We start from the raw sequence: 13,465 nt of genomic DNA on the forward strand, positions 1-13,465 counted from the left end.
ATCGTAAGCTCAAAAAATACGATATTCAACATGAAGCTAAGTACGTTCAATTTAAAAAAGATACGGAGACCGACTTTTGATTTTTTCATTATATCTTCAATACAGATATCTTAAAAAAATAAAATTTTCTAATTGGCTCAGCGAAAGATATTGTTTTAAAGTAAACTATGAAAGTTTCAGTTTTGTCTATAAAGGTAACACAGTGATACTTGCTAGCTTATAGCTCTAATCTAAAAAGCTGTTTATTCCTCGCTCTTTAGTACTTAATTATTTTTTATTTGTAATGCTTTGCTAGGTAATCTTAAGGCTTCCTATACTACTCTAATTCAGGGGATCTAGGTAATTTGAATGATCATGGTAGCATAGGTGGAAGGCGTCCTCAAATCAATATTTCTAAAATTATCTGAAATCACGTGTTGATTTTGTTTATAGTTAAGCTTTTAAAACGTGTTCCTATAAAACAAAATAACTTAAAATAAACAGTAATTGAAATATAAAGACAAATATACATGACGGTTGACGTTGGTAGCATTCTCCCACATTGGAGACCCGAACGGGGCACGCCTACTTCGATTGAAAACGCCCACTTCGATTTGAACCTTAGTTCGATGGATGGTATTCAGTGAACAGTTGACTTGCTATTTGGGACTGCGACATTTTCCTCTTCGCACGGTTGCTACTCAGTCTCGATCACACGCAATGGGAGCCTGTACACATTTGGCTGCTAATAGCAGCACAGGAACAACCACACCCCACAAGCGTGATATTAATACAGCTTTCACGAACAGCACTCTAACTCTGGTGATCTTAATACAGCTCTCCCAGCCTCTCACAAAAACGGCAATGAATCAACTAGTGGTATACATTCATCGAATTCTATCGCAGATAAAATACTTGCGGGGGAGTAATGTAGCGTAGCTACCACTACAACTATTCAATTCCCATTCACTAGTATATAATGACTGTTAACTCTATACTATGATGAAATACCTGAATATTTAAGAAGAAATACCTGTCGTACAATTGTTGTTTTATACTAGTTATACATCTAGACATATATCACATTTACTGTTTAGTTTAATTGATGCTTTTTTAAGGCAATATTTCTAAATTTTTAAATACATAGATTTCTTACATGTTATAGTTATTCAAGTTTTGAGAGAATGTTTAATTTTAAAGTATTACAAACCTGCTCTAAGAGATATACGATCCGATATTACTTTTCCACCAATCACAGCTGCCAGAGTACAAGCTGCGTGAGCCACAATTGCCCCAAATAAAACACCGATCACACTCTGTAAGAAGATACATTTATTTATCTCTTCATCTGTACCGATGTAATTAAAGAGATTTGTTAAAAAAGGTACAAAGTGACATTTTAGTGAATTTAGTAACATCAGCTTTAGAAAATACAGTAACAGCACGAAGTTGTTCGCTAAATAATTTTCCCAATTAAGGATTGTTTTCAAAGCTCATGGTATAAGATATTTTAGATAAAGTTATTTTAGGAAGTTAATTTTTGGTAACTATTAGGAGTTTTAACCTTTTTCTTCTCGCTCCCGTGGAAATGACGGGGTGAGGCTTCGCCCCTATTTTTCGCTCCCGTGATATTTCCGGACTGGAGTGTTCATTAGTAACGAGCCAATAAGAATAAAACGAATTCAGTTCTTTTGCCCGGAAAAAATTTTTTTCTCATTTTACACACCAAATGACAGCACCAGAATATTTTTAAGTTAATTGTAGATAGTTAGTTTATTTTAAACTTGATGCCACCACTAATCATATAGCACTAATTAAAAAAATAGGCACTTTTACGACCGTTTTCTTGAAAATTAACCGATTGTTAAGGGGTTAAACAGCTATTCATAATTGCTGTTAGAATCGCGATTGCTCCTGAGATTGAGCGTTAGCCTCCTAATGAGGTAATCCAGGTTCGAATACCAGCAGCGGCTGGTTGCTACAAACTCTGATCCTGGCTCTCACTGACGTAAAATATCCTCAGTGGTAGACTGTTCAACGCCAGTTATAAAATAAAACAGAACTGCTCGTTTAAACAACGATGGCCAAGGTAATAAAGCGTTTATCTGCCTATACTGTGACCCAGATTCGAATCAAAGTGGTCGCTATTCGATGCGAATTATGCACCCGGTTCACACCGACTGCAGTGCTGTTGTAAAATCGCAGTAGTAGACGGGGATCACGGGTTTGAAGCCCCTTGCTATCGGGCTAACCGTGAGGTTTCTTCGTGAATGGCATCTCCATGTAAGATAAATGAGCGTCAGTTCCATTTTAAAGTACTACTCTACGAAGGACAGTTTGCCGCATTGCTTGACCGAGGAGTTTCTTTTTGTACTCGATTTTCGATTCAAAATAAAAATGCTAAAAAGTGGAACTAAGCAGTCCATGTTCCCTTAACAAATCATACCTCGGGGGGTACTGATCCAGGAGTTTCCTTGTCTTCTGGATTGGGTTCAAAAATACAAGGCTACGGAGTTGAACATTATTAAAAAATTAGGTCTGCTGTTCAACGACGGTTATAAAAAAAATGACCAAACTTGAGAAAAATCGAATCAAAAGTTATTGAGATACAAAACGTTTAAGACACAACGTTTCTGAAATTTTCTCAGAAACTAAGGTTACGTTATCGGCATGTTTATTCAGGGAAACTAAGATTTTTTCAAAAAATCTTATTTCGTAATTCAATATATCGTATGCACATATTTGAACTATTAAGATTTTCTATTAGTACTCAAGAATCCGAATATTAAACTAAATGTTATTTAACTGTTGCAATTTTTTAGCATGAGCATGCCGGGGTTACTTACTTCCTTTGCGGCTAAAACAACTGTAGCTATTTGTGATCTGTCTCCCCATTCGGCTAAGAAAGTCATTATAAATGCTTCCACAAATACCCATCTTGTAGATGATTTGCGAATGCCTGCTTCCACGTCTTTTTCTTTGACCTAAAATTACATACGAATTACTTTTTTTCTTTTCCTTATTTTTTAGAGAATATTACAATTAATGTGAGTCATGGTGGCTCAGGGGATAGAGCGCTCGTCCACTAATGAGGTTTGGGTTCGTTTCCCAGCGATGACTGGTAGATATGAATTTTGCACATGGCTCTCACTGGCCACAGTGTTGACGAAATATAATCAGTGGTAGGCGGATCATGGGTTAGAATCCTCTAGCCATCGGGGTGACCCTAGGAGACTTTCACCTCCATGTTACGCACATGAGGGTAGTCCCACTGTTTGATCTAGGAGTTCCATTTTATATTATATTATAACTCCGTTGAACAACCGACTCAATTTTATGGGTTTACGACTACTAATGTTCAACTCCGTATCCTTGTAATTTTGAACCCAATCCAGAAGACAAGGGAACTCCTGGATCGAGTATTGGGAGAAATTTGCCTTCGTTTAGGACTTTTTTGATGGAGATAACCGGCATTTTCGTTACATGGAGAGGAAGATCACGAGAACCTCCCACGGTTAGCCTGATTGTAAGGGGACTCTGACCCATGATCCGTCTACCACTGAGGATTTTTCACGTCAACACTGTGGTCGGTGCAAGCCGACAGGAGTTCTATTGTCTTCCAGGCTTGGTTCAAAATTGCAAGGCTACTGAGTTGAACATAGAATAGTCGTAAATTCTGAATTGGAACTACTGTTCAACGCCGGTAATAAAATAAACGGTTTTCTAAAAACGACTTTCTTTTAAGGAAACACCTTTCTTTATTTATTTTTTCATACTATACTTTATACTCTTTCATACTTTATTTATTTCCCTTGATATCAAGAACGCTTTCGGAACAGCTAGATGGGATAGCTTGAAAAAAATATTAAATCAGCTCAATGTCCCCAAAAATTTATTGTCATTGTTTTTCGGCTTTTTAGATAACCGTACTGTTACTTTTGAGGACGGTGGTAGTTCCATACTTATACAAAAAGATTTTAATATGGGGGTTCCTCAGGGATCCTCACTGGGGCCCATTTTATGGTTGTTGTTGATCAATACTGTCTTTGACGTTTTTAATCATGAATTTTATGCGAATTTTAGTGATTTTAACGAACAAGATTTTAGAATTGTAGCATTTGCAGATGACTTGCTGCTCTTAATTAAGCACACTAGCTTTTACAAGTTTGATCTTATTGGAACACAGATTTTGGAGAAGTTGATCTCGTGGTCTACAGATTATGAACTCAAGTTTAGCCATGAAAAAACTAAAGTGATTTCCTTCCCTAAGAGCGGCAGAAAGATCACACGTCTCCCTTGCATCAAAATGGGATTAAATGGAAACATAAAGAATTATAAAACCGTGAAATATCTAGGTGTCACTTTGGACCCCGGTTTAACCTGGCTTCCGCATCTGGAGGATACAAAAGAGCGTATCACCGTTTTTAACCACAACATGAGTGCCTACGTAAGAAGGACCTGGGGTTTAAAACCCAGAGTCCTGAAACGTATCTACCTCCAGGCCAGTGAGAGAATAATTACTTACGCCGCCAGTGTATGGTTCAACAAGGGGGTCAGGATGAGAGAAAAACTAGCATCAATCCAAAGGATCCCGCTGCTAACAATAACTAGAGCCTATAATACAACTAGCACCGAAGCCCTGCAAATACTTTCGGGAATCAGACCCATTCATTATAAAATAATTGACGAAATTTATTATAAAAGATTAAAATGGGGATGGCATTTAGACGACCTAAATTTGGTTAGCATTAATTTAACACATGCCCAATACCTGGAGTCTCTGCCACCCCTAAAGCACCCAGCTACTTCTCTCGCTGTACCCTGGAGCAAAGGAAAACCGGATAACAATAACATCGAAATCTACACAGACGGATCAAAAATTGATGATAATGGTAGCGAACCAATGCAGAGTAAAGTAGGATACGCAATCGTCGTGAAGCAAAATGGACTTACAATCGATCTAATCTCCAATAGATTAAACGATGAAGCAAGTGTTTACGTGGCGGAGCTGGAGGCTATTAAACAAGCTGTTATTTACATTAAAAACAAAAATTACAAAGATGCGAAAATTTATACTGATTCGCTGTCCTCGTTACAAAGTCTAAATGACCCAAGAAATCGAAATAAGATTATTGAAGAGATCAAAGTAAATATAACACCAAGTATTAAACTTTACTGGGTCAAAGCACATATTGGAATTGAAGGTAACGAGGAGGCGGATCAGCAAGCCAAAAAGGCCACGAGCTTCAGCCGGGTGGGAACGATGCTCCCAGTGGAAAGAACATTCATTATTAGATACATCAAGCAAGCCACAATGAATAAATGGAAAATTGATTGGAGTGAATCAACAAAGGGCAGGCAGACATGTAATTTCTTTAAAGATCCCACACTAACTCGCCTGCAGTCAAACTTCTATTTAAACCAATTCTTAACGGGCCACGGAGTTTTCGGAATATATCAGCAGAAATTCTTCAATAAACGAGCAAATTGTAAATTTTGTGGCAGAGTACAAGACATTGACCACCTCATAAAATTTTGTCCCAAATTCCAGAGGATCCGTGGCAGAAAATGGGATCAATACACTCAACATCAACTTTATGCTGATATTGACTGCAGGGAGAAAATCATCGAAATTCTTAAATATACCCTCGATGATCTGCTTGCCCCTGCGAGCACACCTGACTAATTTTATCTGGTTTTATTTTTAAACTTTCGGCTTTTAGGTTTTCTGGTTTTAAATTTCTGCTTTTAGTATTTTACTCCGGCACTTGCCGTTTCCATGACTTTATTCTCCCCTTAAACTGGCATCTTCCTTATACATAGGACATTCAAAATGAAATCTTGCTCTTGGTCAAGTTCAGCACCCTCTGTCTTACCTGGTGTCATCTTTGAGTGTTATCACCTCAGTGAAACTTTGGTTTACCTTAGAACATTTTAATCTTACAGGCACTTAGCCTTGAAAGGGAGACACTTGAACTTTTAGTCGACTATTTTATTTATTCTATTGGGCTTATTTTAGTCTTTTTATTTTTAATGTGATTTTTCATATTTTACCATTTGATGTTTTACTTGACCTTACTTTTATATGTTTTTACCTGTATTTTTGACACTTTTATTGTCGGTTGATTTTATCCACTTTGATGTTTTAAGCACTTTTAATCTTTATTCTGTTTTATTTTTATTTTACTTTTTCGATTTTGGGATTTTTCCTATGTGTTTTAATCTTTTTAATTTAGTACTTTTACTTTTCTGTAGTTTGGTAGTGTTTAGTCACGTGCAAACGGGTGAAACCCTTATCCGCAAACTCCTTCGGGGGTAGGTCGGTTACTATTGGTCTTATTTTTTCATACGCTCAAATTGTGTTTCTTTTTTCCTTTTGTACCCAAATGCGGGTTTGTTTTCTGCCAAACACATGTCATTTTTATCTCATATAGCCTACTATGTCTGTCGATAATGTATAAATCATTCAAACATTTCTTCAGGTGCAAGATCAACCCACAAAATCAATATCCTTTAATTGTTTTGAGTTGTGTATTTTAGATAATGACACAATAGAAATATTTCAGTGGTATAAATACCCCTGTACAATTCCCTTTTATAATACTTAATAAAGTATGGTTGAAAACGTATACACATTAGATTTTGCACATTAATATTAAGCTTGGAATATCAAAATTTAACAAATCACTACTGAGGAGACTGAAAATATAAAAATTTCTTTGATTGCCGAATTATAATAGATGATTTTAAAGGTAAATATTAGAAACATCTCCAAAATTTATCAGACAACCAAATTGGTTTTGATGTTGTCACACCGTCTCCCTCACAATTATTACGATAAATTTTGATGGCTCTTTTATTTCTCTTCCTAAATATTAATTTGCTATACCTGAAGTATAAAAATTTTTAACTTCCTTTTTGAAAAGAATGTTTGATTTTTAATTTTTTATTTTATTTAATTTTTTTGCAGAACACTTCTTAAGAGACGCCTAAGAACTTTTCAAAATTGAAGTTATTGAAACTAATATATTGGAGGTCTCAAATTAAAATTTAATTGACAAAAATAAAAACTCTGAGAGAATCTGACAAATTATTATCGAGATACACCAGGACAGAGGCGACATTAAAGTAAGAAAAAAGTCTAAATTATTTCTTGGATAAGCTGAAAAAAGAGTTCCTAAAGAAAGGCGACCATCTTTCAGTTCGATCGGGCAAATAAACTGGTTTTATGTAAGTTAAATACACCAGTGAAAGTCATAATGATCTCGATCACTATATTCTGATTGTTTTGGTTCACATAAATATTAATTTGTTGAATCTATTGTTTTAATTTTTGACTACAGTTCTCTGTAATCACTGGCCTTAATTAATACTAATAAATATATTTTGTCTAAAATGAAATTAAAAAGCGTAAACATAATGTATTCATATTTATCCATTTCAGAATCCATTCATCATGTATATCCATTTCAGAATTCAAATTTACTGCTCAGACATTTCCAAGAATGTTACTATAATCTTGATCGAAAATAAATTAATGAATAATCTTACCTTACTTGACATTTTAATGTCAACTGTTCGCTGCACTTCTTCTAATTCCTCCTTCCCTGAAGAACTATTCATTTTGCATCCTATTCAGAATAACAATTATTTGCAAATTAATATTATTTGTTAAAATACATTACCCTACAATAATAGAAGAGACACTTTCGGTTTTCGACATTTTTTTAAAATTTTTCAAGAAATACTTCGAGGACAAATTTGTAATTTGAGAAGTGTTTGATTCACACTTTGTAATAAAGTTTAAAGCCTTCAGGGGCTTTAGGGACCGACAGTAAATTATAAAGGAGAACAAATATTATCACCCATTCCAGAAAATCAAGTAATAAGCTTATAACTTGTAATCGATTACTTGTTATTTGCAATGTTGTTATTGCAATTTTCTGTTTACTTACTTGTACTGCTGTTGCAATGACTGCATAAAATTTCTTAAATCTAGCTTAAATATTTATGGAGATCTGAACATTTTTATAAAAAACGATTTTTTTGTTGTCTCATGTTGTTTTTGCTATAGCTTCGAAAATATTTAGTATTATTAAACAAAATTTTTATGGCAATTAAAAATTAATTACTAGTTTGCAAAAATCTGATCATTAGATCAGAAGTTATTCAAAGTTTTCGTCTTCTTTGCGTACTGTACATTTCACGAACATTTTAATCCGTGTTATTATTGCTTAAAAATATTTTTTTATATCATTTAAATGTTTTCATAATCTTTTTATGTTTTTTTTCTTTTTTAATTTATGTTTTTTTCTTTTATTAAACATATTAAGCTGTTCGAATTTCTTGCATAAATTTTATGCGTAAATTTTGTACAATTTGGTCGTTTTACCAAGAATTGACGAATTGCGGCGCCCCTCAAATTTGTCGATAACTCTAAAGGCTATTCAGAACGGAAAAAAAAATTCTTTATAAATCCAATTAAACTCACAGTATTTCAGAAAACAACAAAAATATATTTCATTTAAAAAAAATTTATTAACAATTTTTTAATTACTTCTAAATGCAACGTAAATCTCTTTTTATGTGATTCTCAGTAATGTTTTTTAAAGCATGAAGGTCGAGAGATAGAATTAACATTGCTCAAAACCAATCGTCTGGAGTGAAAATAAAGGTTATTTCAAAAAAGGATTCAATTAAAAAGGATCAAAGGTATTAAAAGATTCAATTTTATTATTAACTGTGATTAAAATGCAAAAAAAAATAATTAACAATACTTATACAGTCGGGCCTCTATTTAACGAAGTAGCTAAATCCCGATAATAAGTTCGTCATATGGAAAATTCGTTGAATAGAAAATCCCCTTTTAAAATACTTAAGCAACACAAAACAGGTTTTAAATTCATAAGCACTAGACATAATTATTAAAATAGCAATTGATGTACTTTTATCTTGTAAACTAGCATCTATTTATTTTATAAATTTTAATCATAAAAGAAATCTGCATGGAAAGCAAGAATAGAGCAAAACATTATCCAGTGTTACACTATCATGCTATATACATTTTCAACTAAGAAAAGGCTAAATTTAAGTATGAAATTATAGTTTCATTTATTATAAACGTAATTTTAAACATACATTACCACATTCGTTCTTAAGTTTAATTGCTATACTTATAAAATCCGTTTGAGATGCAAGCAAAAAGGAAAAGGGAATTTACTGCTTTCTCTAAGATAATTTTTAGAGAAAACAGTAATACATTTCTTAGAGCAGTAGCTTCGAAAATTAATTCAAGGCCATTTCCCCCATAAAATGCGTTAACAAGTTTGAAACGTTCAGAAATATTTTGGAAAATAGGGAAAGTGGATCTCAATGAAAAGTTCGTTAAATAGAGAAATTCACTTCCTTATTTGGAAGTTATTTTACGAAGAAATTTCCAAAATCTTCTCGGTTCCTCGAAAAAATTCGTAAAATAGAGAAATTCGTAAAATGGAAGTTCGTTAAATAGAAGTCCGACTGTATTATTATTTTAGCAGTCTATATGAACTCAGCAAATATTTTCAGAAACGACGTTGTAATATGTTGTGCTCACTTCAATTAATCAATTAAATCACTCGATATTCCTTTCTTTTTCTTTTCTTTTTTTCAATTTTAGTTTCTTTTTTTCTTCAATTTTTGTTTCGTTTTTTTTTCTTCAAATTTTTGTTTCTGTTTTTTGTGTGATTGTGAAGTAAAATTAAATAATAAAATAATAATAAAAACTAATAAAGAACCTCTCCAAAAATTATTTGTCCCGCAGTGGACTGATCGTTAAGACACGGTTCCCAGCAGATCACCGATTTCAAGCATCACTGTCTGCGGTCAGTGTGTGGGTGGGTGACCACTTGGATGAGTCTGCGTAGGGACCGAGGGTGTGCGGTATTGGTCCTCGTTAAACTGTTCTGCCGTAAAGTGCTCGACTTCGCGTGCAGGTCGTCGGGCTACCGAAGCAGGGGTGCCATCCCCTCGGCAGAGGATCAAAATTGTGATGGCATGTCTTCGGATCATCCTCTGGGATGTTTCCCAGACCGTCACCAATAGCCCATTGTGCAGCTCTAGTGCGACGTAAATTAACAACCAACCAACCAATCCAAAAATTATTTTAAAAAATCAGTTCTTCCTCAACAAAGTCACAGATAAAAATGTTCTGCGCTTATTAATTATTTTGTGATAGTATGGAGCATACACTGTCTTGCCAAAAGCTTCCGGACACCTAGTGGTATAGACAAGACGAGTCCTGCTTTGAAGCATATTACCAGAATGTTGATCCCGTTTTTGCCTGTATGGCAGATTGAGTCGCGATGGCTCAGGGGATAGAGCGTTCGCTTTCCAATGAGGTGAATCGGGTTTCGATCCCGGCGATGGCTGGGTTGATACGAATTCCGCATCCGGCTTGCACTGACCACAGTGCTGACGTGAAATATCCTCAGTGGTAGACGGATTATGGGTTAGACCAGTGGTTCCCAACCTTTTCTGGACCATCGCCCCCTCTTGTGGTTGGCTGACACACATCGCCCCTTTTTCTTTTTGCTCAAAAACCATTCTTTGCTGCTTGTGAGCAACCGAACGCTAAGTTATATTTGCTTTTAATTTAAAATGTAATGCAAATAAGGAGGCAATTTTATCCTGCCATTTTTATTAATTAAAAAAAAATGCGCATCTTTTTTTTGAGAAAGAAATTATATTTAAAACGGAATAATCAAAACAAAAGTACATTTTTTAAAATTCATATTTTAATGTAATCAAGAAAAAGTTAAAACGTTAGCAACTAAAATTTGAGCAAAAAATGAAGAGTGAGAAAGTACATTTTTACCACTTCAATGACTGCCCTGTGCTTAGTGTATTTCAGTTAAAGCTTGAATGTCAGGTTTTATGTTCGTCAGATTTAAACGCAGGTCTCCTTTGAAGCAAATGTCCCACCTATTTCTTTGCTTTGTGAGGAGCTGGACGACAGAACTAAATCCTCTCCCCACTAAATTTGTTGACGGTAATGACGAGATGAGGAGCGGCTCAGTTTGTTTCCACAATTGTGGATAAGTGTCCATAAGCTTTACCCAAGCTAACTCGTAACCGTATTTTTTAAAGACGACTTTAGCATACTTCAAATCTAAAATCTCAGTCTGCAAAGAGGAAGTGAGCTTATCCACAACTTCAAAAGAGAAAGGATCGAAAATCCGATCCGGAATTTCTAATTTCATCAAATCTTTAAGTCTTGATTCCATATCAGTTTTTAACTGGTCAAGGTGATCAGTAAAAATTAAAGATTTTATTTTCGAGAATCTCGATATCTGCAATTGAACACTTTCTAAGAGTTGGAAATTGCATTAGCTCTTTGCGACCAATGTTTGACTTGTAGATATCAAACTTGGCGATGAATGAAGATATGATTCCCTTAGCCTTGATAATGTTCACCTTATTTCCTTGAAGTTTTATGTTGATTTCGTACATTTTTTCAAAAATATTCGTGAGGTACGCAGTTTCTAACTTGCGTTGCTTCAAACTCTCACTTAAAACGGGATCAGTGGTGTCGAGAAACTCACAAGGAAAACTAGGGAAGTGTGACTCGCCAATTTTGAAATAAACTAGTGGGATGTATGCCTTATGAGGAATAATTTTAGGGGGAAACATTCGCTTCGGCCCATAGAAGGTTCTGTGAGAGATAAAAAATAATTCAATATATAGAAAAATCGGTATTTTATTACTTTAATGCAGACTATTAGTTATTGTAATTGTCTCCTACTCCAATTAATTTTGTGGTACTTTCACGTACTATATAATTCATATTTATTGTCAAAATTGATTTCGAAAAATTTTATATATCTGTAGTTTTTCAGAAAAATCTGTTAGGTTAATTTTAAAAAAAAATTGACATCAAATTTTTTAAATTTTTTTTTCAAAAAACTTTCCAAATTAATTGGAGTATGTAATTGCAAATCAATTAATTAATTAATTAACAATTATTAATAATTAATTATTTTTCTGATTAATTTATCAATTAGCAAATTAATTAATTATCCAATTAATTACAAATTAATTAGATTAGGAGACAATTACAATAACTAATAGTCTGCGTTGAAGTGATAAAATACCGATTTTTCTATATATTGAATTATTTTTTATCTCTCACAGAACCTTCTATGGGCCGAAACGAATGTTGCCCCCTAAAATTATTCCTCATGAGGCATACATCCCACTAGTTTATTTCAAAATTGGCGAGTCACACTTCCCTAGTTTCCCTTGTCAGTAACCGAGTCAACGATTCGAAAAAACGACGCAAACAGTTTCCTTTTGAAAGCCATCTCACATCTGTATGTAGGAGCAAGCATTCGAAATCTTCATCATTTTCACGGCAAAGTTCTCAGAACAAACGGTCATTGAGAGAATCAGCTTTGATTTTATTGATGCCAAAAATAACGAATTGTAAAGTGTCATGCAGGGCACCACTTAACTTTTTTGCAGAAAAATGTTGACAATGAATGGTGATGACCACCAGTACTTCTTTTTCAAGGTACACTAGAAGCCCAGTATGACGACCAGACATGGCAGGAGCACCATCTGTCGCACAAGCACTTACATTTGTAAGGGGAATTTTTTTTCTCCACAAAATAGTCTTTGACCAATTTAAAAGTCTACGAACATTTTTTATCAGTGATCAAAGTTCTTGTAAGCAACATTTCCCCGTTCATCCAATCTCCTAACTCTCATTTATGAATCTCGCGTAAGCTAATACAATAGCTTTGTTATCTATCTCAATTGAGTCATCAATCTGCAACTCAAATTTACCTTCTCTCATAAATTTGATGAGTTTTGATTCAACGCCTGCGGTCATCTCATCAATAAGCGTGGAAGCAGTATTATTGCTCAGAGGTTTTATTTTATGGCTCGATCCCTCACCCAACATGATTTCAAATTTTTTTTTAGTAGCAGGTAAAATAAGAGTTTACCAATTGTGTGAGGTTTAGAGTTATATAAATGTTTCGTCTATCAATTCGTTTCTTCTATTACATGCCTTTTAAAATCGGAGGGATGGGAATGAGACGAGAGAGGAACATTTGAGGAGAAGAAGGTATATAAAAGACCATGACTTTCAACAAAAGAGAATTCTTGAACGTCAGATTTCCGCCAGCAATACCAAAACGTATGACGAAAACGATCCTAAACTTGAAATTTTTTAATTTTTAACTATCGTAATTCTTCATCCACACCAGAACCATAAGCTTCATATATGTTTTCAATTTCGATCTCAAATAACTTTTGTCATTAATATTATTAGCAATTTTTATCTTTGGAACACTCGTCGCCCCCCGATCGCCCCCCCTAAGGATTATCGCCCCCATGAGGAGCTCTATCGCCCCCAGGTTGGGAACCACTGGGTTAGACTCTCCTTGTCTTCAGACTAACCGTGGGAGGCTCTCGTGGTCTTCCTCTCCATGGAACAAAAAGGCGG

At 34.5% G+C, this 13,465-nt stretch overlaps 1 protein-coding gene across 3 annotated transcripts in view; it reads right to left on the reverse strand.

The window, feature by feature from the left end:
- Nucleotides 1–13,465, reverse strand: part of LOC107436921 (uncharacterized) — a 39,437-nt gene that overhangs the window by 871 nt on the left and 25,101 nt on the right. For all 3 annotated transcript variants that reach the window (XM_071182762.2, XM_043051020.3, XM_071182764.2), the window contains 3 exons: nucleotides 7,531–7,610; nucleotides 2,826–2,963; nucleotides 1,190–1,295 (listed from right to left, as the gene is read on the reverse strand). In XM_071182762.2, coding sequence (XP_071038863.1) covers nucleotides 1,190–1,295; nucleotides 2,826–2,963; nucleotides 7,531–7,610 — 324 coding nt within the window. The remainder of the gene's footprint in view (nucleotides 1–1,189; nucleotides 1,296–2,825; nucleotides 2,964–7,530; nucleotides 7,611–13,465) is intronic.

This window comes from Parasteatoda tepidariorum, chromosome 4 (assembly GCF_982258835.1).
Source record: "Parasteatoda tepidariorum strain Cologne lab strain chromosome 4, Ptep-v5.0, whole genome shotgun sequence".
Lineage (NCBI taxonomy): Eukaryota > Metazoa > Arthropoda > Arachnida > Araneae > Theridiidae > Parasteatoda > Parasteatoda tepidariorum.